Source organism: Anthonomus grandis, chromosome 7 (assembly GCF_022605725.1).
Source record: "Anthonomus grandis grandis chromosome 7, icAntGran1.3, whole genome shotgun sequence".
NCBI classification, from domain to species: Eukaryota; Metazoa; Arthropoda; class Insecta; order Coleoptera; family Curculionidae; genus Anthonomus; species Anthonomus grandis.
Genome location: NC_065552.1, coordinates 16,630,809 through 16,656,234, shown reverse-complemented (window position 1 = coordinate 16,656,234; position 25,426 = coordinate 16,630,809). Strand labels below are relative to the sequence as shown.

General features: G+C 30.0%; 2 protein-coding genes across 8 annotated transcripts in view; one reads left to right on the top strand and one right to left on the bottom strand.

The window, feature by feature from the left end:
* Positions 1-8,203, top strand: part of LOC126738167 (zinc transporter 1) — a 43,308-nt gene extending 35,105 nt beyond the window's left edge. For all 4 annotated transcript variants that reach the window (XM_050443361.1, XM_050443364.1, XM_050443362.1 and 1 more), the window contains 6 exons: positions 4,066-4,381; positions 6,575-6,805; positions 6,860-6,994; positions 7,055-7,233; positions 7,298-7,492; positions 7,577-8,203. In XM_050443361.1, coding sequence (XP_050299318.1) covers positions 4,066-4,381; positions 6,575-6,805; positions 6,860-6,994; positions 7,055-7,233; positions 7,298-7,492; positions 7,577-7,930 — 1,410 coding nt within the window. In that variant the 3' untranslated portion in view covers positions 7,931-8,203. The remainder of the gene's footprint in view (positions 1-4,065; positions 4,382-6,574; positions 6,806-6,859; positions 6,995-7,054; positions 7,234-7,297; positions 7,493-7,576) is intronic.
* A 6,530-nt stretch (positions 8,204-14,733) lies between these two features.
* The window catches only part of LOC126738171 (raffinose invertase-like), a 34,152-nt gene continuing 23,459 nt past the window's right edge, over positions 14,734-25,426 (bottom strand). For 2 of the 4 annotated variants that reach the window (XM_050443369.1, XM_050443367.1), the window contains one exon: positions 14,734-16,515. In XM_050443369.1, coding sequence (XP_050299326.1) covers positions 15,048-16,505 — 1,458 coding nt within the window. In that variant the 5' untranslated portion in view covers positions 16,506-16,515 and the 3' untranslated portion in view covers positions 14,734-15,047. Of the gene's footprint in view, positions 16,516-17,133; positions 17,248-19,490; positions 19,537-25,426 lie in introns of those variants that run through there. The other 2 variants (XM_050443372.1, XM_050443370.1) reach the window with 2 other exon arrangements.

The following is a 25,426-nucleotide window of genomic DNA, read 5'->3' as shown; positions in this document are numbered from 1 at the left end:
TTTTTTTTGGGGGTTTAAACAGAAACTATTAAGAATTTTCAATTGGGCCAACTGAAGTGGGACGGGGCTCGTATAATATGAAAAATGTAATTACATGGCGATTATTCATAATGCCCAATGCGTGGGCAATTTAAGAAATATGATGTTATTTATCAAACCAGAATATTAACCCAAAAATAATCCAATTTTACCATTTTCTTTGGTTGGATATAAAGGGTGGATTGTTTTTGGGTTATGTATGCTGCTTATGTATTTTTGAAATCAATTATTTTCTTGGGTATTAGTAATTGTTAAAACATAAAATTTATCTTGCTTTAATATATAATTTTAATAACGTTTCGGTCTTCATATTCTTGACCTTTATCAAATCTACAATAGACATTTTTAGATTTAAAAAAAATACATTTAAAAGTTTTCAGCTAAAAACTTACCCTATAAAACATAAAAGTTAATCTAAAGGTGAGTAACATAAAAAAAAAATTTACCAGGGGCTTCAGAATCAGGAGAGTATTTGGTAAATTTGGGCTCATTTCTTTAAGACTTTAATTTCTGCCCCAACATGGTTTGGACATTAGATTATGATGTTCCTATACTTTTTACATAAAAAAAGGTGCTCTTAGTAAAAGTCGGTAAATATCACCGTTTTTGTGGAAATTGACTAAAACCAAACTAAGATGCTGTATCTTGAATTAATTATTTTAATAATAATAATAATGCTAATTCATTGCCACTGTCAGTATTTTTTAAATTTGTCACTGTCAGTATTTTTTACACGATATTAATTCCCTTTGTATTACGGTTAAGTAATGGAATACACTTTCGCTGAATACGCCGATATGCTTTTAATTTATGGGGAAGTTCGATGTAATAGTAGAGCTGCTTCTGGACTATATGAAGAGTGGTTTCCCGAAAGGCGAATCCCAGCTCACACACTTTTTGAAAGGGTTGGCTCACAGGGAGACTGGCTCTGTTAAAATAAAACGCCAAGATAATGGCGCGCAAAGGAACCTCCGAATCCCGGATTTTGAGGAAGAAGTGCTTCAGCGATTTGAAGATAACCCATCAGTAAATACTCGAGCAGTTGCTGATGCGATGCATGTAAATCATGTTAGGGTATGGAACGTTGTTAATGAACAGCTTCTTCGGCCCTACCACCTGCAAAAGGTGGAATCATTAGGACCCAATGATTTTAGGCCCCGCGTGAATTTTTGCCAGTGGTTTCTTGACCGGTGTACAGAAGAACCTCAATTTCCAAAATATGTCCTTTTTACTGACGAGGCTTTATTTACAAAAGAAGGCATTTTTAATTCTAAGAATGTGTGAAGTGAGGAAAACCCTTGGTGGATGATTTTAGCAGCTATCAACATAAGTTTTCGGTCATTTGTGGGCCGGCATTGTTGGAGAACGCTTAATTGGTCCAATTATGTTGCCTCCTCGTTTAACGGGAAATATTTATTTCATTTTTTTAAGAAATGTACTGCCAGAACTATTAGATGATCTGCCCCTAAATATACGACAGAACTTATGGCTACAACACGATGGAGCGCCAGCTCATTTTCCACTTATTGTCCGCGAGTTTATAAATGAAAATTTTGAAAGGCGCTGGATTGACCGCGGAGGCCCTGTCACCTGGCCAGCGCGCTCACCAGATTTGACACCCTTAAATTTTTTTCTTTGGGGGCATATGAAATGTCTCGTATATGAAACTCCAGTCGAGTCAGAAGAATTTCCGCAGCTGCTGAAGTAATCCAAACCACGCCTGATATTTTTAACCACGTCAACCTTAATATGGTGCGTAGATACAATAAATGTATCGATCGTGGCGGCCGGCATTTTGAGCAATTAATATTTTAAGTTTATTTTTGTAATACCAATTTTTAATAAAATTTGTTTACGGTTCTAAAATTGTTAATTTGTTGGTTTTTTAGTACACTTAAAATCATTTAAACATTTTATGCCTCAAGGTAATTAAAGTGACAGTTAATTAATTTGAGTACCAATTTAATAAAGTGGCTACCTTAACTTTTTTTAAACATTTATTTTATATTTACGCCAGATTTTTTTTTAATTGTTTATTAATAATAATAGATAATTCATTTTTGTATCTCATAACTTGCTTTTCGTCAATTTTCACAAAAACGGTGATATTTATCATTTACCGACTTTTACTAAGAGCACCTTTTTTATGTAAAAAGCATAGGAACATCATAATCTAATACCCAAACGGGCAGAAATTAAAGTCTTAAAGAAATGGGCCCAAATTTACCAAATACTCCCCTGATTCTGAAGCCCCTGGTAAATATTTTTTTTAATTAGTAGGTTCAAAAGAATAAACGTACTAACAATAATTTACCTCCCAAAATTGGTTGCGGTAGCTAAAGTAGTTCCAGAGCTAATAAAAAAAAACTAGTTTTTAAAGGTTATTTTCAAAGAGCTCTAGCTCCCTGAGGAAGCTTTTCCGGACCCATGTTTATATGAACTTTTGTTTTTCTTTTGACGTTTTCTATCTGCCATAGAAGTTTGTAACATGATGAACGGAACACCCTGTATATGTTTTTAAGGTTAATTTTTTTTCAAGGTATTTTTTTTTAATTTATAAGCCGTAGGCCCAAAAGCTTAAAACACTTTACCATATGTATATTTTTGCACCTTGTATAAAAAATAACAGCCTCTGGTTCTGCCGAAATGTAGGCAAACTCTATAATATACTGTACTTTTAAAAATAAGCAAAATTATATTACTTATATTACTTATTAGATTTTATACTTAAAAATTAGAAAAAAAAACAAAATATGAAACTAAACCTTTCAATATTTTCTCCCAAATTTATACTATGGAATATGCGAATATGTCCTCAAACAGAAATAGCGCAATGCGAAAACTCCCATTTCTCTGCGATATTATGTCTGGTAATTTTTAATACCAAGGCTGCCAAGCGAGTTTCATCATTCCTAGGTATGGGGGCGCCACCTCTTAGCTTCTAAATTGCTAGATAAAGCAAAGAACGGCTGGCTGCCGCGGTCACGAAATTTTATACAGTATTTGCGCATCTTTTCCCTTTTCAATCAACGCTATTACAATAGAAAAAAGAAGAATATAGTTATCCCATAGAGCGTATATTGGAAATCATAAAATTGCATTACTTATTATAATTAATCATTGCAGTTATATTAATTTTTTAATATATAAATGAATCCTAAAAATTTATAGGAGGTATATATATATATCCTCATCTGTTTCCTCTGAAGGCCATTACAGTAACATATGGGTTCGGAAAACCAGATTTTTACTAAATTCTTGTTACTTACCCTCGGTGTTATAGAAAGAGTTAATTTTTAGATTCAAACACATCCTAAAGAATGGAAAAAATTAAATAACATTTTTAAAATTATTTTATGATATGCAAGTTCAATCCGCATTCGGTCTTTTAAGTGATAAGCCAAACTCAGTACAAAGTCTTTATTAATTATGCCTTAAATTTGTATCAAAGTGTTTTAATCATTATCTTTTTACTGAATGATTAAAAAAATCATAACTTCTATACTACAATACTATACTATATGCTTTGTATTTCAATATATTAAAATATTAAAATTTTTAATTATGTATATTTTACAAGATTTAAAAAAATATAATAATGTATTTTTCTCTCGAATACTATCATCTGATGACCCACAAACCTACTTTTAAATATTACCAAATTTCGGTTTTATTCATTACAGAATCCACAAATAAATATTGTATAATACCAAGTATGGTATGCATACATTAACGTATTCGTATTCGAAATTTCAATGGCTTCTGTTGCTGACACTGAATAAATTATACTTTAATGGTGGATTTACATTGAAGTTTTAGTAACTCATGCTGTCGAATTTAATAATATTAGTATTAATTTAACAGATTCAATTATTTATGTTTCATTTAATATTTTTTGTTACATCTTGATGCCAAAAACTTTCTGCTAATCTGTATGTAGATTTTTGTTAAAAAAGTACGTAGAGCTGGTCTTAATTTCAATGACTAGAAGTTATACTAAAACAATAAATACTTTATATTTTTTAGTACAGTGATACCAGTGCACAAGCCTCAGACCGAGTTGAAGACCAACAAAAAAATGAAAGTACCACTACCATTGGCGAAGAAATAACTCTAAAAACAGAATGCCAAGATAGGAAAGGCAAAAAGGATTCTCAGAGCAAACAGGAAAGAAAGCTAAGAAATACTTTCGGATGGACAAGAATTGATATAATGAGCATGCTCATATGCTGTGTTTTTTTAGCTTCATTTTGCTTTAGCATTTATATTGAAGCGTTGCAAACTTTATTTCATATTGACCATCAAGACGCCATGCATCATCCTGTATCTGTTCTATGTATAGGTAAGGAAGGTTAATTTAAATTCATCATTTAGTATCGTTGTTGTCCTATAATGCTTTAGGTTTTGTAGCTATGATAGTGACTTATTCTAAGGTAAACTTTTAACGTCGATCAAATTTGTTGATTCTTTAGGGTTCTAAAATTGCTTATTTTTTCTTATTTTTGCATTTTTTTTTAAATCTAGTTTAGGATAGTAAATTTGCTCTTAAAAAAAATGCATTTATTTAAATCAAAGTTTTTAAATTACTTTAATATTCAATGCATCAATCATCAGCAATAAAAATGAAATGGACTGTTTCTGAAAAAAATGCCCGAGGCCGTCGATTTTAATATTGGGTTTAGGGTTTTTCTATGTGAAAATTAAATATACAGGGTTACTTAAAAAAAACGATATGACGTCATCAATATGTTTTTTAAATGGAAACCACCATCTTTTAATACAGAATCAGAAAGAACGCATTTTTTTACAAAGAATATGGTACAATTGAATAGTGATTACATAAGCAGTTTTGAATGAAAAATGATGCTAAAATGTAAAATTAAAGAAATAACTATCTAAATTAAATGTTGGTATTTTGGTTTTTTAGTTATTGTTATCAGTGTCAAAAAGTGAATGTATTTTGATGCAACTATTTGATGTATTTTTACATTTGCAAGTAGTGTTTATTCCTTTTGAGAGGCGAAAGCAGTGTCAGCCTGCATTTTAGTTAACTACACTTTATTACCTACTATTATTGCATGAAATATGAGAAAATTAATCGAACGTGAAAGAATCGAAATCTTGTGCATGATTAGCTTCGGAGATATGTCACGTACTCAAAAAGAGGTGGTTCAGTTGTTTAATGCATCTTATTCTGATCGGTCGGTTGAAGCAAAATTTCGTGAATTTGAGCATGTTCGGCATACTCAAAAATCTGGTCGGGGTTCAAGTACTGAAGAAGATGAGCTTAATATTCTGTTAACGGTCCAAAATAATCCCAAAGCCACAAGCACTGCTTCTAATGTTTTTATCATTATATCAATTTATATGCTTTATATCAATTTATCGCGATCTACTATGCAGAAAATATTGAAAAAAGCAAAGTTCTACCCTTATAAAATATTTTTACTTCACGAGCTATCGGAAGATGATTTCGATTGCCGAAATGAATTTTGTGAGCAAATGTAGCAATTATGTAAACAATAATTCTGTAAAACAGATAATATTTTCTGAAAACCATGATTGGTTCACAGAAGGTCATACACAACACCCTCAAAAAGTCAATATGTGATGCGGTATAGTGGAAGGAAGAGTTTTAGGACCTCACTTTTTTGATGACTCTCTCACTGATGAGAGGTATTTCGACTTTCTTCAAAAGAATCCTAACCCCTTTTTTTTCCGCAAGATGGAGCCCCGTCACACTATGCTTTACCCGTTCACAATTATTTAGATGAAGTTTTTCTAGATCGTTTGATAAGTAGACGAGGGTTCATTGAATCGCCACCCATATCGCCAGATTGAACTTCGCTCGATTACTTTTTATGGGGATACTTAAAAAGTAAAGTGTATTTCACTAAACCAGCAAGTTTAGAAGATTTAAAAGAACAAATAGGCCAGAAAATTTTAAATATTACTCCAGATGTCATTCACAACGTTCAAAAAGAATTTTTAAATCGCTTTAGTTATTATCAGGTTGTTAAGAGGTACTCAATTCAAACTTTTCATTTAGATAGATATTTCTTTAATTTTACATTTTATTAACATTTTTCATTTAAAATTTCTTATGTAACCCCTATTCAATTGTACCATATCCTCTGTAAAAAAACTTCCGACTCTGCCTTAAAAAATAGTGGTTTCCACGTCATCTCTTTTTTTTTGAGTCACCTTTATATTTAATTTCCACGTAGAAAAACCCTAAACCTAATACTCGACATAATAAATTGGTTCGGGCATTTTTTCTAGAAACGGTCCATTTCATGTTTATTGAATTTATCCGCTACTTTACGGATGCCTAGTATAACTGTATCTTCGTTTGATCTTGTACCAAACTAAGTCTTCAGAAACTGTTTTTTTTTGAAGAATACAATTTATTAGTGCAAATAAATGTATACACGGTTTTTATTACACGAGAATTGTAAATGATTTGTCTAAAATTAATTACCTAATATGAGAATTAAAATTGATATTAGAAAAATCATGTATCTTTTGTTAACAGGTTCCGCAGGTCTGCTACTTAACGGCCTATGCTACCTTCTAATAGGAGGTTTTACGTTCCACCAAGGAAGCTTTCTCTATGTCACTGAAACTGGAGATGTAGTTCTTAATAAAATAGTAGTCAATGATTCGGTAAAAATGGGCGCAAGACGACTTTCAAGAACTGGACGCATTTTTTCTTCACCGCCTAATAAACGTCAAGGCATATGGGAAATGATTAGAGATATCATTGGTGAGCATGCATAACAAGTTTTAAAGATTTCATTTTAAAGCGATACTTTTTTAGGTTGCACTGTGGTCATCATTTGCTCCATTGCGGTCATATTTACTGATAAAGAACACCCGGAAATATCAAAATATATAGACCCTATGTTTTCACTACTTTCAGCTACGTGTATTATGTTCTTAAGCTATCCCTACAGTAAGAAATTTTGATCTAATTTTAATTATTGTAGTATTCTTAAGCACAAATTATTTTTAGTGAAAGAGAGTTGCATGATCCTTTTGCAAACTATGCCAGATACAATCAATATTAACACGATGAAAAAGGAATTAGTAAATAATTTTCCCGATATTATTAATGTCCACGACTTTCATATTTGGCAACTCACAGCATCAAAAGTAATATCTACTGTGCATATTATTTTTGAAAATCCAAAAGTAAGTTTGAGTTTTGAAATTTTAAAAAACAACTTTTATTACCTTTTTTATAACATTTATTTAGATATACCGTAATATTATGGAAGACATTAAAGAATTTTTCCAAGAAAATGGAGTGACTCAAGTGACAATACAGCCTGAATTTTTCAACAGAAGTATCAGCACAGAGAGCTTAATTTCTGCGAAGCTTCCTCCAATGTGCCTCGTTAGCTGTCAAGGTGAAATGTGCAAGTTAAATCATTGTTGTCCAAGTTATGAGGTATATTTTTATTTACATTTTGTTTATAAGAAAAATATTCTTTAAACCTATTTTACACTTAATTATTGATAATGATTTTTTTAGGACCTAAGATTATTCAGAACCTCTTCGAAAGATGTACTTCCTAAGCCGGAACCCGCCACACCGGTATTAAAATCAGTACGTATTATAGACGAGGAGCTTCATTCCCTCAGAAGTTCTATAAGTACATACAGTATTAACAGCTTGGAAAGTACTCATGAACTTCACAAGTCGATTAGTGGTAAGATTAGCGAAGTACATATGATTAAAGAAGAAGATGCAGTTATTGTCAATCATAAAAAAGTTGAAGCTAATGTGATAATCAGTAAGACAAATGAGATCGAAGATTACTCATCGGTTGTGAATCAAGATACTGAAGAACTTGTTATAAAAAGTAATGAAAGCAGTGACCTATAATATTATAAGATTAATATTAATCAATGAGATAACAGATAAAGGCTGTGTCATTTGTTATATTTGATAGTTGTATAAGAAATGTGCCTCGCAAACCATCGAATATCGATATGTTAGATTAGGCATAACAGAACATAAATAGGTATAAAAGGAACTGTGATTTAAGAAAATAGACATAGGGTTAGGTGTCAACAAGCCACGTTGATGCAATTTTTATATGTATTGTATTAATTGTGTAATATTGACGTATATAAATATAGTAAAATTAACGGAAAACTGTTACTATTTTTCAATTTTACTGAAATTGTTGCTACAAAATATATTTATCTTGACTAAAATATTGCAATCAATTTGATCTCAACTAATCAGAAGATAATAATTTAACATTTTTGATTTTTTTTAATATGTTCTTAGGCAATACAAAAAATATTGAAAGTTACTCGTAATACGCATAACGTATTTTGTTAGCTTAGTTCTTACAATTAAGAAAGTTGAAATGTTTTTTTTTCTCGTTAAGTTGTGCCAAAGTCGCTGTTAACAATATTCAATTTTCTGTGATCAAAAGCCGTAATAATCCGAACACATGATCTTTAAATGTAATCTAATTTAAATGGCAATAATTTCTATGAAACTTATCTATAAAAAAGAAAATTTAAATAAATATTTAAAATATAGAAATTGATGCGTGAAAATACAAGCTGGCATATTCGGAGCCGTACTGCTACAAATATTATCAGTACCTATTTTTTATGTAAGTGTTGAGATTAGGTGGATTTAGTTCATTTTAATTAGTGAAATGAGTTGATAGTGGGAGGCTTATTGATTTTTTGACAATTACTTAGAAAGATCTGGAGGAAAAAGGACGATAACGTTTAAGATATAAATAAATATTTATATTATATATTGATATTATTACATAAATATTAAACAGGGTGGGGACTCTACAATCTAGGGATAAATTCGCTAACATGTCTACATGTCTTGCTGTAGTAATGAATGAGATATCCAGGTTTGTATCTTTGCTTACCGATGGTGGTTTTTGTCTAGGGATAATTCCTACATTTCTATGAGTTCTGAATTGCTCCTCAAATTTACTCATGGACTCATGATACTTTAGCTCAGTAGGGGCAAATCGGAATGAGTTTCTCGAAATATCACCCGAATCTCATTTTGAGTTCGCATTCGGCTTCCAAAGCCAATCACCATAGGATTTTGATTTTTCAATTAACATAAATTTCAATTGAACTTTATGATAAGTACGGCATTTTGGCGTAAATAAATACTCACATATAAATACTGGGTACTTTCTTGAAGAAAGAACACTTAAGTTACACTGAAGTTAAGAAAATCTCACAATATGTTTATTTGTGCATTTTTTTATTGAACAAAACAATTGAATTATTGTGTTCACTTGAAGGTGATTATATACGGCAAATATAATTTAATAATATATATCTCATACATGTATACTCAAGTGTATATTTTATATATTATACCTTTAAAACTTTACCTTCTAAAACTTCATTCCTCTTTAAAATCCTTCGTTTTGAATTAGAAGCAAATAAAATACAATAACTTTTTTAAAACTAATAAAGAATTACATAAAAACATCAATTAATCAAATGTTCAAACAACCCCCCATTAACAGCTAAACAATATCCTATCATAAAATTCATTTCTAACGTTACTAAGTTGATATTGGGAAATTTTACTACTTCCTAACGAAATAGCGGTTTGTAGTTGGTTTAGATTCTCAAATTTTACACTTTTATAAATGACACTTTTTAAATGACCCGACAAAAAAGAAGTCATTCGGTGAAAGATCAGGTGACCTGACTGGCCAAAGTATCCGGTACCGTGGACCAATAATATTGCCGTTAAAAGCATTTTCCAAGCACTCTCTAACCATACGGGCATTATGGGCCGGGCAACCATCCATTTGGTACCAGATCATTTGATCTTCCTGAATAACTTCTTCCAAGGCGGGTCCAATTTGATTTTGAAATAAGTCCAAATAGGTTTTAGCTGTTAGGTTATAGTCCATAAAAAAGAGTCCAATGATATGGTGTCCGATAATTCTCACGACTACATTTGTTTTTTGGGGATATTGTGTCCGAGTATGAACAAAGCGATGTTCATTTTCTTGGCTCCAATACCGGCAATTCTAAACATTTGATTCATTGTTGAGGGTAAATGTACATTCATCGGTAAAACAAATATTTCTTAAAAAATTCCTATCACTATTTGCTCTTTCCATCATTTCAAAACAAAATGCCATTCTTCGCTCTTCATCCCCTTCCTGCAGCCCTTGATGTTTTTCGAATTTATATGAATAATATTTGTGTTTTTTTAAAATGCGCAATACCGTTGTATGATGTTTATTTACCTCTTGCCCAAAAACCCTCGTACTAACCATCTTGTTTTCCTCCACAATCAGTAGAATATTAAGATCTCCGTTCTCTCTTTCTTCGGCTCTATTTTCGATATCCTGAATTGAACATTTACAATTATTTATTACGGTACCTTTTGACTCGAACTTATTGACAATATGTTTAATAGTTGAAATTGATGGAATAGGCTGGTGGGGAAATAAACTGAAAACATTTCAGATACTGCTCTAAAACTGTTTCCCGCATAATGCCACTTAATTATGGTTATTTTTTCGTCGATTGAATAATTCATACTTGCTTTCAAATATCGACTGTGACTAATTTATTGACACTTTTCCTTACGTCATGTCAGTGACAATATTAATTTTACTGGTGCCCGTTTGGTTTTACCTGAACCGAAAATTTGCTAATTTTGCAGTTACATTTAATTGAATAATTCAAGATTCGCTTATTAAAATTTTTTGAAACTTTGCACAATGGTTTGCCAGATTGGTCTCTTTAAAAAGTTATCTTACTTTTCTTCTATAAAATGTACAGGGAAGCCAATAATTGACCCCTTTAAAATTTACATGGATTTTCTCGTGTGCAATGGTTTTTCCCATGTGCAATAGAGGCTGTTAGTCATAAGTTTTACGAAAACCTCTACATTTTTAATATTAGCCTTGATAAAGACAAAAAATATATATCGTCGAAACGTCGCCCAATTAAAAACTTGAGGTTTGATTTGTTGTCTCTAATCACGCTACCTACATTTTCACCATAAGGTTAGAAAAAAACATATTACCTGAGTATATCTTAATCGGCTTTACAGTGCCTAAATTTGGTGGATGAATTAGTTTCCTTGTATAAGATACTCGAAGAAACCTCTAGTACAGTAAAACACATATTATAATTCTGTCCTATTCTGTGACCCAAACAAAGCATTTTACTGTGTTTCACGATCTGTTGCTAAGAAAATTAACATATTAAACCTTTAGCAACAGGTCCCCAATTGTCAGGATGGGTGGTGTTCTGCAGAAAGGAAGTTAAATATCGGACTACCTCCAAGGATCTGTTCTTGAGTAATCTTCTTAAAAAAAACTCTCAAATATGCCCCGTAAATTATGATGCTCCTAATGTTTCTGCGATGGTTAAAGCTTATAATAGTTACGCTAAGAAATCAGTTAATAATTTAAGATATATATCAAGTAAGAAATCATGAAATAATCATGATTCAAATTCTCGGTATGAGTATTTTATCAAATATAAAAAAGAGCTCTACAGTAAATTAGCAAAAATAATTTTAAAGTGAAAAACTGTCCCAACTATCCCCAAATACGAAAAAACTAAATTTGTCATCGGATGTTAATTGTAGTTGATATTCTGATGTTACTAGCCACTAAAAAATATTTTGGTAAGAAGAATTGGCTTGGAAGAAATGGTTAAATGCTAATGATTGTTACAAATTATATGATCAACAAATATCTGTTTTATTACATTCTGATACTAATTCGCCTATTGTCGGCTCAGAAGACATTTAAATTCGAAAAAAAACTTAAAACAAAATTCATCCGATCAAAAATTTTATTGTCTTTTCTGCAGATGGTACTTGTCAAAAAATAATAGGTGTTTCAGATTTATCTGTTTTTACTAATAACACCTTTGACAATATGTAAGTTTCAGTAGTGTCTTCTGTCACTCATGCGTTCATATTTGGTATGGACATTTAAAACATTTAAAAAAAACTCTTTGCTATGAAATAAATACCTTGTGTAATATTTCTAATAATTTAATAATTCCTTGATTATCTCTATAAGTGAATTTTTACCTAATCAAAAGAGAAAAGAGAAGCATTAAAGGTAATTAGTTTAGGCAAAAGAAAATTTACGACAGACATTAGTAAAAACAAACTATTAAAGAAAAAAAACATTTTCTTCTTTCTTCTTATATGCAAGAACTTTTGAATGAAAAATTGGATGAAATGTTTAGACTTGGTATGGCTGAAGAATTTTCTAGTGGAAAAACTTTCTGGTGTATATAGATTCTGTTTTGCTGTTTTTTTGCTGGTTCTTAAGGCTCTGACAAATCAGAATAGTTTAATGTTGCAAATTACAATTAATACAATAAAGTACTGTGCAGGACTATACAATTAAATGGATAATATCAGCGACAAGGATCCTTGCTGGACGGAGTTAAGGAACCACATATAAGTGTCTTTCCAATTTTTTACGTTGAGTCTTTGATTTCGGTTCTTATCTATATTAATAATAACGATAACGATCATATTTTATAATCCACTTTTTCTAAAGAATTAAATTCGCAATTTGGCTAGACTCAGCAGAAATAAATGGTTGTTTGTGGCAGCTGGCTGATTTTCCAAATATACCCTGCTATTTTACTTAAAACACTTAATAGCTTATTTCCGAGATAGATGAAAACCATGTTTTCTTTATGTTTCGTACTCCACAATTTCTCAATCTCTCATGTGTGATAATGGTCCTAATTTTGAAAAATACTAAATAAAACTAGTTTTCTCCTGGGTATTCTCTACAATTTTGTTAAAAAGGAAAACTAAATCATCACTACTATTCTTAGATGTTATATCGATAAAGATGTGGATTGGGATTTGCATATCGCTGAGATTGATCAGGCTATCAATACATCAGTAAATAAAATTACCGGATTTCCTCCTTCGTACTTAATATTTGGCCAAAATATTCCTTTATCTGGCGAATATTTTCTTCATAATTAATCTGATCAATGTGTGAAAATATTAACTGGCATTAGGAACAGTTATCCTGAGCTGAGTTATCCAAAGTGGCTGAGCTTGGCAAGCTTTTTGTGGAAGTACATCTTCACTTTGCCTATAAGAGGAATGCAGAAGTCCTATAATCTGCGAAAGTGGGATGTACCTATGTATGTTTTTAAGTGGGTGGTAAAGAATGGCGTCCCAATAAAAAGTTGTCCAATGCTAAAGATAGATGTGCTGCAAAACTAAGCCCAACAAAATATTGTCCCCATTGTTTAAACTTGGGATAGTTCCAAGAAAGGAAAATGGATATGAATTATTTAATTTCTTACACACATTATGCAGAAACAACTAATTCTAGCGATTACATATGCAGATGTCTTCTACAACATATTATCAAAAAACTCTGGAATTAATAGAAAACTCACAGAAACATATTAACGTATATTTGAGAATGCAAACACAAAATAATTCAGAATCTTGGAGTTTGTGGCTATAAATTATTTTGATAAAAAATGTAGCATTCTATATTTTAAAGTTAAAGACAAAATTTTATTTAAAAATAATGTTATCAATAAAAAAAGCCGATTTTTAACGAGGATTTTAATATATCTCAATTTTACCATGTTTATTTAAAATCACAGAAATATGGTTAGCAGGAATGATGGACGCTAAGCACAGCATCTTAGGCAAATGTCAGTTTGGCTTTCGAGGAGGTTTAAGCATCACTGATGCAACTTTTGCCTTTTTGGAATACCTCAAAAAAGAGGAGGAGAAAAGAATAAATCTCTGTTGTCTAATACCCATTCCGAAGAGTAAATTAACTTGGAAGTCTTTTATTTATTTAATATTAAAGTATTAAGATTTTTACTCATCTTTCAACTAATATAAAGTCTGTGTAAGCTTTGATTTGCTTCAAGAAATCTGTTGCATCACTCCTTAAAAATCTTAGAATAAATAATTTAATCATGAATGGGAATAAACCATGTTTGCAAGCTTTTAATCTTTATTTGTTTCTTTTTTTTTCATGTCAATTTTTAATTCTGTTTCTGGTGATAACTTTAATTACTGTTATACTTTTGTTATATCTTTATGATATTTTTTATCGAAAATATTGCATTTTACTAGTTTTATTAATTTCTTCATTTTGTATTTTATTGATATTTGCTACTTATTATTCCTTTTTAGATTAGGCTACCTTTTAATCTCTATTTAGGTACTCTTTAAGTGCTGAATGTTTTATCTAGTAGGAAGCTTTATCCACAAATACTTTGTGTTTTATGATACAGATGATAAGATAAACCAAGTTTTGATTTCACTTGATTTAATTTCATTTATATTTTTTAAATATTGGAGGTTTCGATTGATATTTAATTTAGATTATTGTGGCTGGAGTAACCAAAGAGCCAAAACTCGTTTGGGCTTTTGGCTACTCCAGCTTAGTTTCTTATCAAAATAAGAATAAGAAATATATATCTTTTATTAATTAAAATAATAGATCTTAAAAATCTGATCATCAAAAATATTAAGTAGGCTTTTTAAAAGTTCTAATTTACGGTTAACCCTGTTAATAATTATGATGTTTAATCCTAATTTATACGCGAACCTAATGATTGCATACTATCCAAAATGTGTATATAATTGTATATTAATTAGTGATTAGATACTTAGTAAATAAAAAAACAAAGTTAACTAATACTAGGATATATTTCTTATTACTATTTAACTCCATACACTTTTTTTAACAATATGATTAAGGTCTTGATTAAGGTCTTACTTGGTAGTTGTCAGGCACCATCAATTTTTATAATAAAATAATTTTATAGTAACAATTTTACAATATATATTTTTATAGTCTAGGTAATGTATAAAATTCTAAATTTTTCTTTGCACTTTCATCGATATATGATGCCTGTACTAGATTATAGACATTTAAAACTAAAATTTTTACATTTTAAAAAACTAAAAGTAAACTAATTCTAGAGCTTTTCTTGTGCTTATTTTACTGATTATTTACATTAATATCATAAGATGTTAGACTAACATTAACAAATCCGTCAACTGGAGCAACCGAAAATTTTCTCTGGTTATTGTTTGGATAGATTCTACTACTCATAACAGCTATACCATCATTTACAAAAACCTCAATGGATGAGCTATCTACAAAAATATCTAGAGATAACTTAGACAAAGAAAGATCAATTGCTACGCTACGATTGGTTTTGTCAATACCGTACTTTGGATAATATCTTTCCATAAACAGTCTACTCAGTTCAATATCTACATAGAGTACCACACCTTCATCTCTTGTTGGTTCCTCTTTTAGAGAAAGCTGGATGGCTTTGCAACTTGAGTTAAGTAAATTAAATTCAATCAAAATTTCACTACTAAAGACGTTATTTTTCAGTGTAAGCATTTGATTACTAGAAATAATAGTATCAAAAATATCGGTATTTGGAGTACGCTTTCCTATAATTTCCCTAATAGGTTTGGATACTAAATCTCCGAATTCATTTAGCGATATTTCTCTAGGGATCGTAAACATTCCACTCCAACCAGTAACATTTTCTGCAAATACGGATTCCCACATATCAAGCCAAGAAATCTGAATTCTTCTACCATCGGGTGCCAAAAATGATTGAGAAGCATAAAAGTCATGACCGTGATCAATTTCCCTAAATCCTTTTTCGATCGTATAGTTCTGTTCTGGCTGCCAATTACCAACAAAGTATCCAGTTTGATAGAGGTTCTGGTAGTTAAATCCATCTTGTTCTAGGCCCTGAGGGCTGATAACTAGTATTTGCTTACCATTAATGGTAAAAAAATCTGGACATTCCCACATATATCCTAAAGATCCATTACCTCCTGCTAATACTCCCTGATAGGTCCAGTTAAAAAAGTCTTTAGACGAATATAATAAAACCTCACCTAATTTATCTGTTGTCTGGGATCCTATAACAACCCACCAAGAACCATTTTGAAACCAAGCTTTAGGGTCCCTAAAGTACGACTCATCACCTTCTTTAGTAATAACTACTCCTTTTTTCTCAAAATTAACACCATCAGAAGATATGGCAACCATCTGACGTTGTTTATTTAAATTATCGCTCACTCCAGTATAAATTAGAGTAAGTTTTCCATTAAGATTAACTGCTGATCCACTAAATATACCATCTATATCATCTTCTAAAGAAGGGCTAAGCGCAATTGGTAAATATTCCCAGTTCAACATATCATGGCTTCTTGCATGACCCCAATGCTTCGTGCCCTCTGGAATATTTTCAGGGTTATGTTGAAAAAATGCATGGTAGTATCCATTATGATAAATTAAACCATTAGGGTCATTTATCCATCCTTTATGCGGTGCCAGGTGATACGTAGGATACCATGTAACTTCTTCAGTTTTCGGGATAGAAAATGCTTGGCCGACCATAAGAAGTATAAGGCAGTTACTCAACATCGTAATTTTCCTGAAAATGAGATTTACATTTACTTTCATATATTAACATAATACAAATATATTCGAAAAAAAAATAAAACATTGATGAGAATTGGCGATTCATGAAAATATTATAATTATTCCCGTGAACTTCATATTATATTAAATAAAGTAATGCGAAAGGAATAGCTTAAAATCTTCTAAGAAGAATATACCTTTCTGTTGAGTTTATGCCCCTCATATAAGAAAATTGAAAAATAACCCTCTTTTTATTTTCTTGAAATAATTGTTACACTGAGTGTAAAATGCTAAATAGTAATAAAAAACTAAAAATAAACAAAGAGAAAATATTATGATAATTAAAATAAATAAACTTAATAGAATAAAAATCTCTATAAATACATCTGAATGTAAATATATGGAAAAAGGCAACTAATTAATGTTAGTATATATTTTACAAATTACAATAATGTTTTATCCTAGACCAGATAAATAATAAAAAATTTAAAATTGACAAGATTAAACATGTAGAAAAGCATGAAAACGAAGCAGAAGAGTACTGCTGCCTCTTCTCGCGTAAAGATTTTTTTTTCTAATTAATTTAAAAAAATTAATAACGTAATTTTTTTGTAACGATTTTTAGATGCACCTTAATCAGAAAACTTATGAAGTAAATCTACTAAGATCACTTGACGATACTGAAGTCATATTTTAGCACCAACACAGATGTATTTAGATTAAGAAAACAGTTGCGTACTTAACAAAATACTAACTAATGAATATCATAAAATTTAAAACTGTCACACAACCACTAATTAGATGCTCTTTGCAAGTAAATGATTATCAGTTTAATTTTTTTTAACGAGCCGTAAAAAAGAAACAAAAAAGATCATATATTATTTACCTAGCACGTGTAATAAACTTGCTACCGTTTTGTGTGTAATTATAATTAAAATTTTAATGAAGTTTAAAAGTTTAGCTTGAAAAGTTGATCTTGCTTGAGAGTGCTTATGAATTGTAAGATCTTAATATAAGCTTATTTTTCCTAACTTATGTAAGGAAAAAATGGTCTTAGATTTATATCTAACTAGATTGTTTAGATATGTTTAGATCAGATAGTAAAATCATTTGTTGATTTTTAACATTAGTGGTTGTTATACTTTATGTAAAAAAGAAAGGCATATGCTATTTATTTTTACCTACTGACGTATTTAGAAATGGAGATTTATATTAGTTGAACCCAGACGTGTCTCAAGACTTTACATTTGGTATGTCGCTATACAGGATGTGCATACGAGTATGTTCATTTTTGACATTATTTTTATAAGAGTATTTTTTTTATACAAGAAGATTTACCCAAAAATAAATTCCATCAGCCTTAAGGAGCCATATGGTTTGTTTAAAACGTTACATTTGGCGACAAAGGTGACAGCACTAATTGGTTCGATTGACGCGTATGACCCCAGTTGTGTTGGCTCAAACTTCGAAAGTTATATTTATTATAACTTAATGAATGTTAATGAAGTTCGAAATAATTATAAGTTAAGTTATTCTATAACATCAATTGATAAAAGCGATATCTTAAAGAATTTGGTTGCTCCCGAACATCCATCCACTTTAACCTCTGGTGAAGTTATAAATGTGCTAAAAAACAGAGAAAGAGATCTGAACAAAGTCTAAGTATAACCCAGCTATTTTTCCTATAGCTAAATGGAATTGTCATAGCTGTGGTAAGCCGAATCACTCTAAAAGAATATGCCATAATAAAAAATATGAATCCAGCTAAACAGCAGGTTAACCGCTTTAATAATGCCTTGATTAAAACCGTGTATATAGAGGCAAAAAGATAGAGATAGATATTCGAACAAGTATTTTTAAAATATGAAAAAGTATTCAACACTAATTAAAACAGTTTTAAATTAATTAAAACCGTTTGTTTTGTTCTCCAAATGGAGAATGTCTTTATACTCTGTGATTGAGAGTTGTGATAATTTATGTAATTACAATTCTTTCACTTTCAGGTAATGAATTGACAAATGTTTTCAGTTTAAATGGCTAATGGCTATTAAAGCTATTAAGGCCCAGATGGTTGCTAAGGAAGATGCTTCACCAGTGTCATATGGTCTGTGCTTTATAATTCAATTTATTTTTTTATTTTTAAAGGTGTTAATATTGCTCTGGAATTGGATGATATAGTTCAAAAAAGTATATTCACCTTTATCAGTTATGAATGGACAATATTGAACGTAGAAGACAACCATAAATAATAGTTACATAGTGGTTCTTCTTCGGAAAAATGAAATGTTCATTTTTAGGTAAAGCAAAAAAATATCAAATATGTATTATGAGTGCCGACTATTTTTGTGTAATGATGCCTATTACAATTTGAAGTTAAAGAAAATTCAAAATATTGCTGGTGATTAATGTTCTCTAGCCCAATTTTAAGCTGCTATAGATAAAACTACTTAAGGCTTAGATAAAATCGATTGTTGGTTTGTTAGTTTAGATGATGCTATTGTAATGGGAAAAATCTTGAATGAATATTAAAAAAAAAAATTATGTGTATTTCAAACCTCGAGTGACTTCTCTGAATGTTTTTTCGTTGTTTAAGTGATTTTCAATTGTGATTTTCTTATTCAAAATTACGATTTTTACAGGATAAAAGATTGACAGAAACAAAAAATAAAGTCTTTTTTTTTTAATTGTAATCAAATACTAATAAATGGAATCTAGTGACAAAAATAAACAAAGATTTTTTTGTGTTTTAATGATGCCAATATTTCCATTCGTAACAGAAAAATTGTACTTTCATTTAATTTTCGCTTATCTGAATGTTTCGTTGGATCAAAAATTATTTTACATAAAAGTAACTTGTTCCTTCTATACCGCATGCAACAAGTAAAAAATATATATACTTGAAGAAGAAACTTACTAAAATATTACTAAAATTATTTTTTTTTACTTTTTACTTTAAATATTACTAAAATAATTAATTAAAGTACTTACGCGGATGTCAAATAAATATTAAAACAATGTTTCTAGCTTGCAGAATGCTGTAGATGGATTGAAGTACGAATGCTTTCAATTTAATTTATAGTAAATCAATAGTATCCTAAGATATTATCAGTGTCGTCATATTAGGTTATAAAGTATTTAAAGGTACTATAAAAATTCAGTGATTATGTAAGTAGTTATATATAATATAAGATAAATACAATATTTGCTTCATTTTTATAATATCTATTTCATAAGTTCTGTTAAGACACCTATACAAATTTATTGTTCTAGTTTTATTTTCTTTGCACGTGTTTTTGAGAAACACCATCCACTTCCCTATTTTGGGTAATGTTCTACGTAACTTGATAATTTAAGTACAATATATATTGATGCACTTATATATATTATATATATATATATATATATATATATATATATATATATATATATATAATAATATATAAATATTATATATATTATTATTATATATATAAACCGTATATATATTATCGGTCCTAGGACCATTAATATAATAAATATTAATAGGACATCAAGAAAATTCCTAAAAATAAATTTTTGTTATTTAACTAGTCGGCCAAGACTACCCACCATCTATATACTATATGTGTATGTATATATATATAAACTCCTGGACAAAACTATAAAACTATCGCACCACTTGCTTTTTAGAGATTTTTTTAATAAAGATAAAAAAAATTAATAATAAGCATTGATAACTATGCATTATTTATTAATAAAAATAAAATAGTAAAAGGAAATTATAAATAATATAAAGTTATATTCTTTTTAATAAAACGAGATTTAAGTAACTAAATTTAAGACAAGGGAAAAACATCGATTTTCACTAACCTGAATTTTGATACAAAAATAGAATAATACGCCCAAGAAAATAATAATGAATTCTTAATATCGTGTATTGCCACCTCTAGCTGAAATGACCGCTTGAAGTCTTCACGGCTTTGCTCGTATCAAATTTTGAAAACTTCCGTGTAGAATGTTTTCTCACTCTTTACGAGCAGCATGTTCCATGATAGACCATAAACATAGTTTTGTCCAGTTCTGTTTTTTATATGAGAAAAGATATATAACAGTTTTAACTGATATTTATTTTTATTCAAATTTTCTTGACAAAATAATCAGTGGTGCTATAATTTTGTCCAGGAGTTTATACAGGGTGGTCCAGTTTAAACATCATTAATTTTAATACGTGATAGAGAATTTAAAAAGAAATAGACTTTCATTATAACATTTTTTTCAGAAATGCTTAGTAACAAAGATACAGAGTGGTAAAGTTAAGAATAATTAATTGCTTATTTATTATAACTTTTCAACTGCCAGCTCAATTTTAATTAAATTTCGCATGCAGGTTATTGTAGTAAATTATCGATTACTTATGATTATTAAAAAAAAAAATGCTAGGTGCGTAACATACGGAGGGACTTGGTCTTTTTTATCTCAAATCTGCGAGTTGATAATATTGATATGAAGAAAATATTTTTTTATAAAAAGTCAACTATTAGATTCTCCATTTAATTTGGAAAAAAACTTACTCTTGCAAAGTTATGATTTAAGGCACTGTTTTTAAAATATCTTAGTTTAATTGTATTACAGATGTACTTATTGTATTCAAAAACGCCAGTTAAAATGCCGCGAAAACTTAAAAAAATAGATTTGAATCTTAAATTAAACCTGTCAGATTAAATAATAACTTAAGGTAACTTTTGATCATCTTTTATATTCAACTTTTTTACAAATCCAAGTCCGATTTCCTTTTTTTTTCACTGGCAATTTTTTTAAAAAATTGACTTCATCAGTAATTGACAATTCACTATAATAATTTACTACAATATTTTTTTAGATTTTCGGATGTTTGTGGTATAATGACTTATTATACTATTTTACTTTTTTTTTATATGTAATAACAGAGTTTTGGGACGACCTTGTAGCTAAAGTACTAATATCTAATTTATATTAAGTTAATATTATTTTAATTTATATAAGCTTTTCTTAACATAAAAATATTTGTAAACATTACAAACTCTTATACAGAATATTATAAAGAATATTACTTTATAAAATATATTGAACTGAAAAAAAAAATGCTTCAAATGAATAGGAGCCGTGACATATCACTCCACATTAAGAAAACGCCAGTATGGGAACTTATTGTAAAAGGATCATAGTCTTCGGGTTCGAAAAGCAAAGGAACTATACATATAAATTGAGAAATCGTACTTTATTCAGTTTAGTCAGAGAGACCTGGATCTTAACACCTTTAATAGTTAAAAAAAAATGCCAGACTAAATAAATTGCCAGCTAAGAAACAAGACAGTTATAATTTCACTTTTCATCATAAAAAGCTCTGGCCCACATTAAAACTTTTTAATATAACACAGTAGTCAAAGGTATACACTTCTTAAGAGGCCTCCGGACACCCGCAAAACGCGTTTTCATTTTGAAGGCTTAGTATTAAAAATAAAGGCTATATGTGATAACCAATAGTTCATCTAAAAAATATTGGAAAGTCTTAGAAATACTTAAAATATATTTTCTATTTGTTAAACGAAAAAAATATGGATTTTTCAATATTCTGCAGGAAATTATAAGAACATTTTATTTGAACACTTTTTCGGAAAAGTTAAAGATTTTTTTGTTAAATGAAACATTTTCGCTTTAAAAAGCATTTATCTCGCTTCATAGGCAGCGATCCTTCTCCGTAAAGTATGTATGCTGCTTAGATTTATTTACTCTTCGAAGCTAATCCCGATGCTATTCTTCTATAGTTCCAAGTCTGCTCACAATCACGACTCGATTTGTTATTTTCAAGGAAGAACCTTTCATTTTGTACTATCCACAAAACATTTATTGCAGTTAGCTGAGCATTCTACGTTACATTATCAACACTGATGCCAAGTACATGCTGATTTGGTAAGGGTTCTCAGTTTTAATATTATGATAAACCAAGAAAATTTCTTCCGATATGTCTAGGAGCTTCGACTAATAAGCATGGTCGAATAATTGATTGGTGAGAAGATTTGGTTTATAAATTTAATAGAAACTTTTTTCGATTTGCGGGTGTTCTCTACAACCATCGGTATAAGTATGTAATGCAGCTAAGAGTATTCAGAATATATTCACAGAATTCTTTGGCCCTGAACCTATTGTGAGAAAAAAAAAGCAAAAATGTATATTACAAGACATTGACACTTTACACTCTGTTACTTCTCCTAAATATTTTACTGTTTCCTCACAGTTATTTATGAAGAAAAGGGGAAGCCAAACTAAATTTATTAATATTATAATTAATTTTAAACAAGAGTGGTGTTGTGAAAACCACAACACTGTCAAAGTCACAATTAAATATTTGCAACAAATGCGCTTTTCACTAAGAGGTATGAACCGTGCTTAACGATTAACATAAGCAGCTCCGAACGCAACGCGAAGAAAACCTTTAGTAGCTTATCATGTCATCTCTCACACTGTCGATGAGTCCGATCTCTGTATAAAAAATATATCTCGGAAATTCTAAAAATAGTAAAAAGTTTAATTATCGACTGTTTTACTAACAGTTTTTCTTTGTACCCTTAAACATAACTGTTGAGTAAATACATGTGAGGTATTATGCATTTGCGGTAGTGCTGTATAGAAAATGGTTTTTTTTCCAATATTAAAGGGATGTAAAGAAATAACCCTTAAGTGTGTTTTAATGTAACTTTTGGCTTTCTTGGGATAAAATTCAACCTATGATTGTGGTCCTTCGAAATTAAAAGTTAAATATTTTTTCAACTGGGAAAGTAACAATTCTAAAACAAAAAGTGGATTGGATGAATGGAACTTGCAATTGTCCACAGTTTCTCAAGATGTATATATGTGTAAACATCTACTTGGTCTAGTTATTAGATTAAAATATATCGTTTCACCTGTAAAGGCAAAGAATATTTGCATTGGACAGGAAACTGGACGTCTATCAGAATCCAAACTTGCCTTTAATAATTCAATAATGTCTTAACTTTAAATTTTATTTATGGTTTATTTTTAATTTGTTTGGTATTCAAATTATATGATGCAGAAGTGGTATTTTTCTATTTTGAAAATTGAGCTTGTGTTATATTGTAAAATGTAAAGTTCAAACAGTTTTTAAATATATTCTTATTTAAATAGTCATTCAACTTATTATAAAAGAGTTTTAAATATTAACTTTCTTAATTGGACAAAAAATTTGCCAATTTCCTTTCGCTTCCGGCTTTCACTAGTTTTTTAAAAATTGAACTCAAATGGTCTGTAAGTTCCTTAAAAGTTCTCGAAAAAACAAAAAAGTCATCCAAATAATTAATACATAAAATTCCGCGCACGAATCTTCTCTTACTTTTGACATCGCTCTTGAAAAGACCCTACAGCAATACCAAGTTTTACTTTCTACTAAAAACTCAATATATTTTTTACTATTTCCGGATATAGAAATTTATTAGCGATTATTGTCAACCTGCCGATAAATCCAAACAAGTTTTAAATTTTTGCGCTGGAAATAAATTTTAGTGTCATCTATAGGATGCGGCATTTTACGATCCTTTACCATCCTTGCCTTTAATGACGATCATTCAAACATACTCAGACAATCCTATCAGATTTTTCATGCACAGCAGCAAATATACGTAAACGGCCCTTTCTATAATACTGCAGAAGACTGGAAAGATATCTTGCCTATGCTGGTTGGGAAAATGTCTGTATGGCAAGTTGACCAACAATGCTAACCAACCTGGACTAGCATTTGCTCAGTAGCATACTGCCCAACGACCGCCTGGCAGATTTAAATAAAAATCAACAGAGTGGGAAAAACAAGCTGGTTTCGGTAGATTGGCTCCAGCGTAATGCATAGGAGTTGGTTACTCTGAACATTTTCAGTGTGGCCAACAAAAGACATATTAAATAAAAGGTAATAGAGTTGACAACTCTGACGTTTGACATGTGATATATCATAAATTTAAGTATACAAGGTCGTGTCTCGTGCAATGTCGTGCACATTCTTCACACATAAATAATGAAATTATACTATATATCTATTATATAAAAACCATAGTTCAAAAATTAACGAAGGTGCCTTAATTTTAAAACGCCTTAAATTTATATCCGTAAAATACAACTTTGCAGGAGGATGTTGGCCATTGTTAATGTTGTTTTTGTAATGTAATGTTGGCCATAATTAATTGGATTGCTCATTTGTATTTTGTTATCTAAAATATAATGTAAAAATTTTTTAGTTACATGATTTTATGTCGTTCATTCCCCATCTGATTATTTCTATTGACGAAATGACTCAATAATCTTTGTTTTTAATTTCAAAAACTAAAATAAAGACCATCACTTTTATGGTAAATCAACTAAATGTAACTTTCTATTCCGTTTTTATAAACATATCCTCCCAAAAACTTTAAATTGTTTTGTTTCCCTACAATTGGCACCACTGAAATATGTCAGAGGGACCAACATCGAAAGTACACAATCACGCAAAATCGCGGTCACCGTGGTGGTCATTTATTTTTCAATGGATTGGCAGTCCAGGTATATTTATTAAGTTCATGAGCGTAGGACATCTCTCATCCCTTCAATTTCTTGATAATAATATTCATCGATTTCATGAAACACCGCTTCACGATGCGCGATTCGTATATGGTGTTGGCACAGATGTAAATAGCTCCGCGGAGAGTGCGGAGCTATTTACATCTGTGGTGTTATTATTGTTTTATTTTAAATGTTTTTTTAAAATAATTTTATTTCGTGTGTTTACTAGTTTATTCTACCAGGGACGTCCGAAAACAGGTGTTTAAATTTAATTTATTTTAAATATTTTTTAGGCTAAACGCCTAAAAGATAATTTGAAGAATCTACAGGGTGTCCCAGCGAAAACGAAACAGAGCTATTTCCGG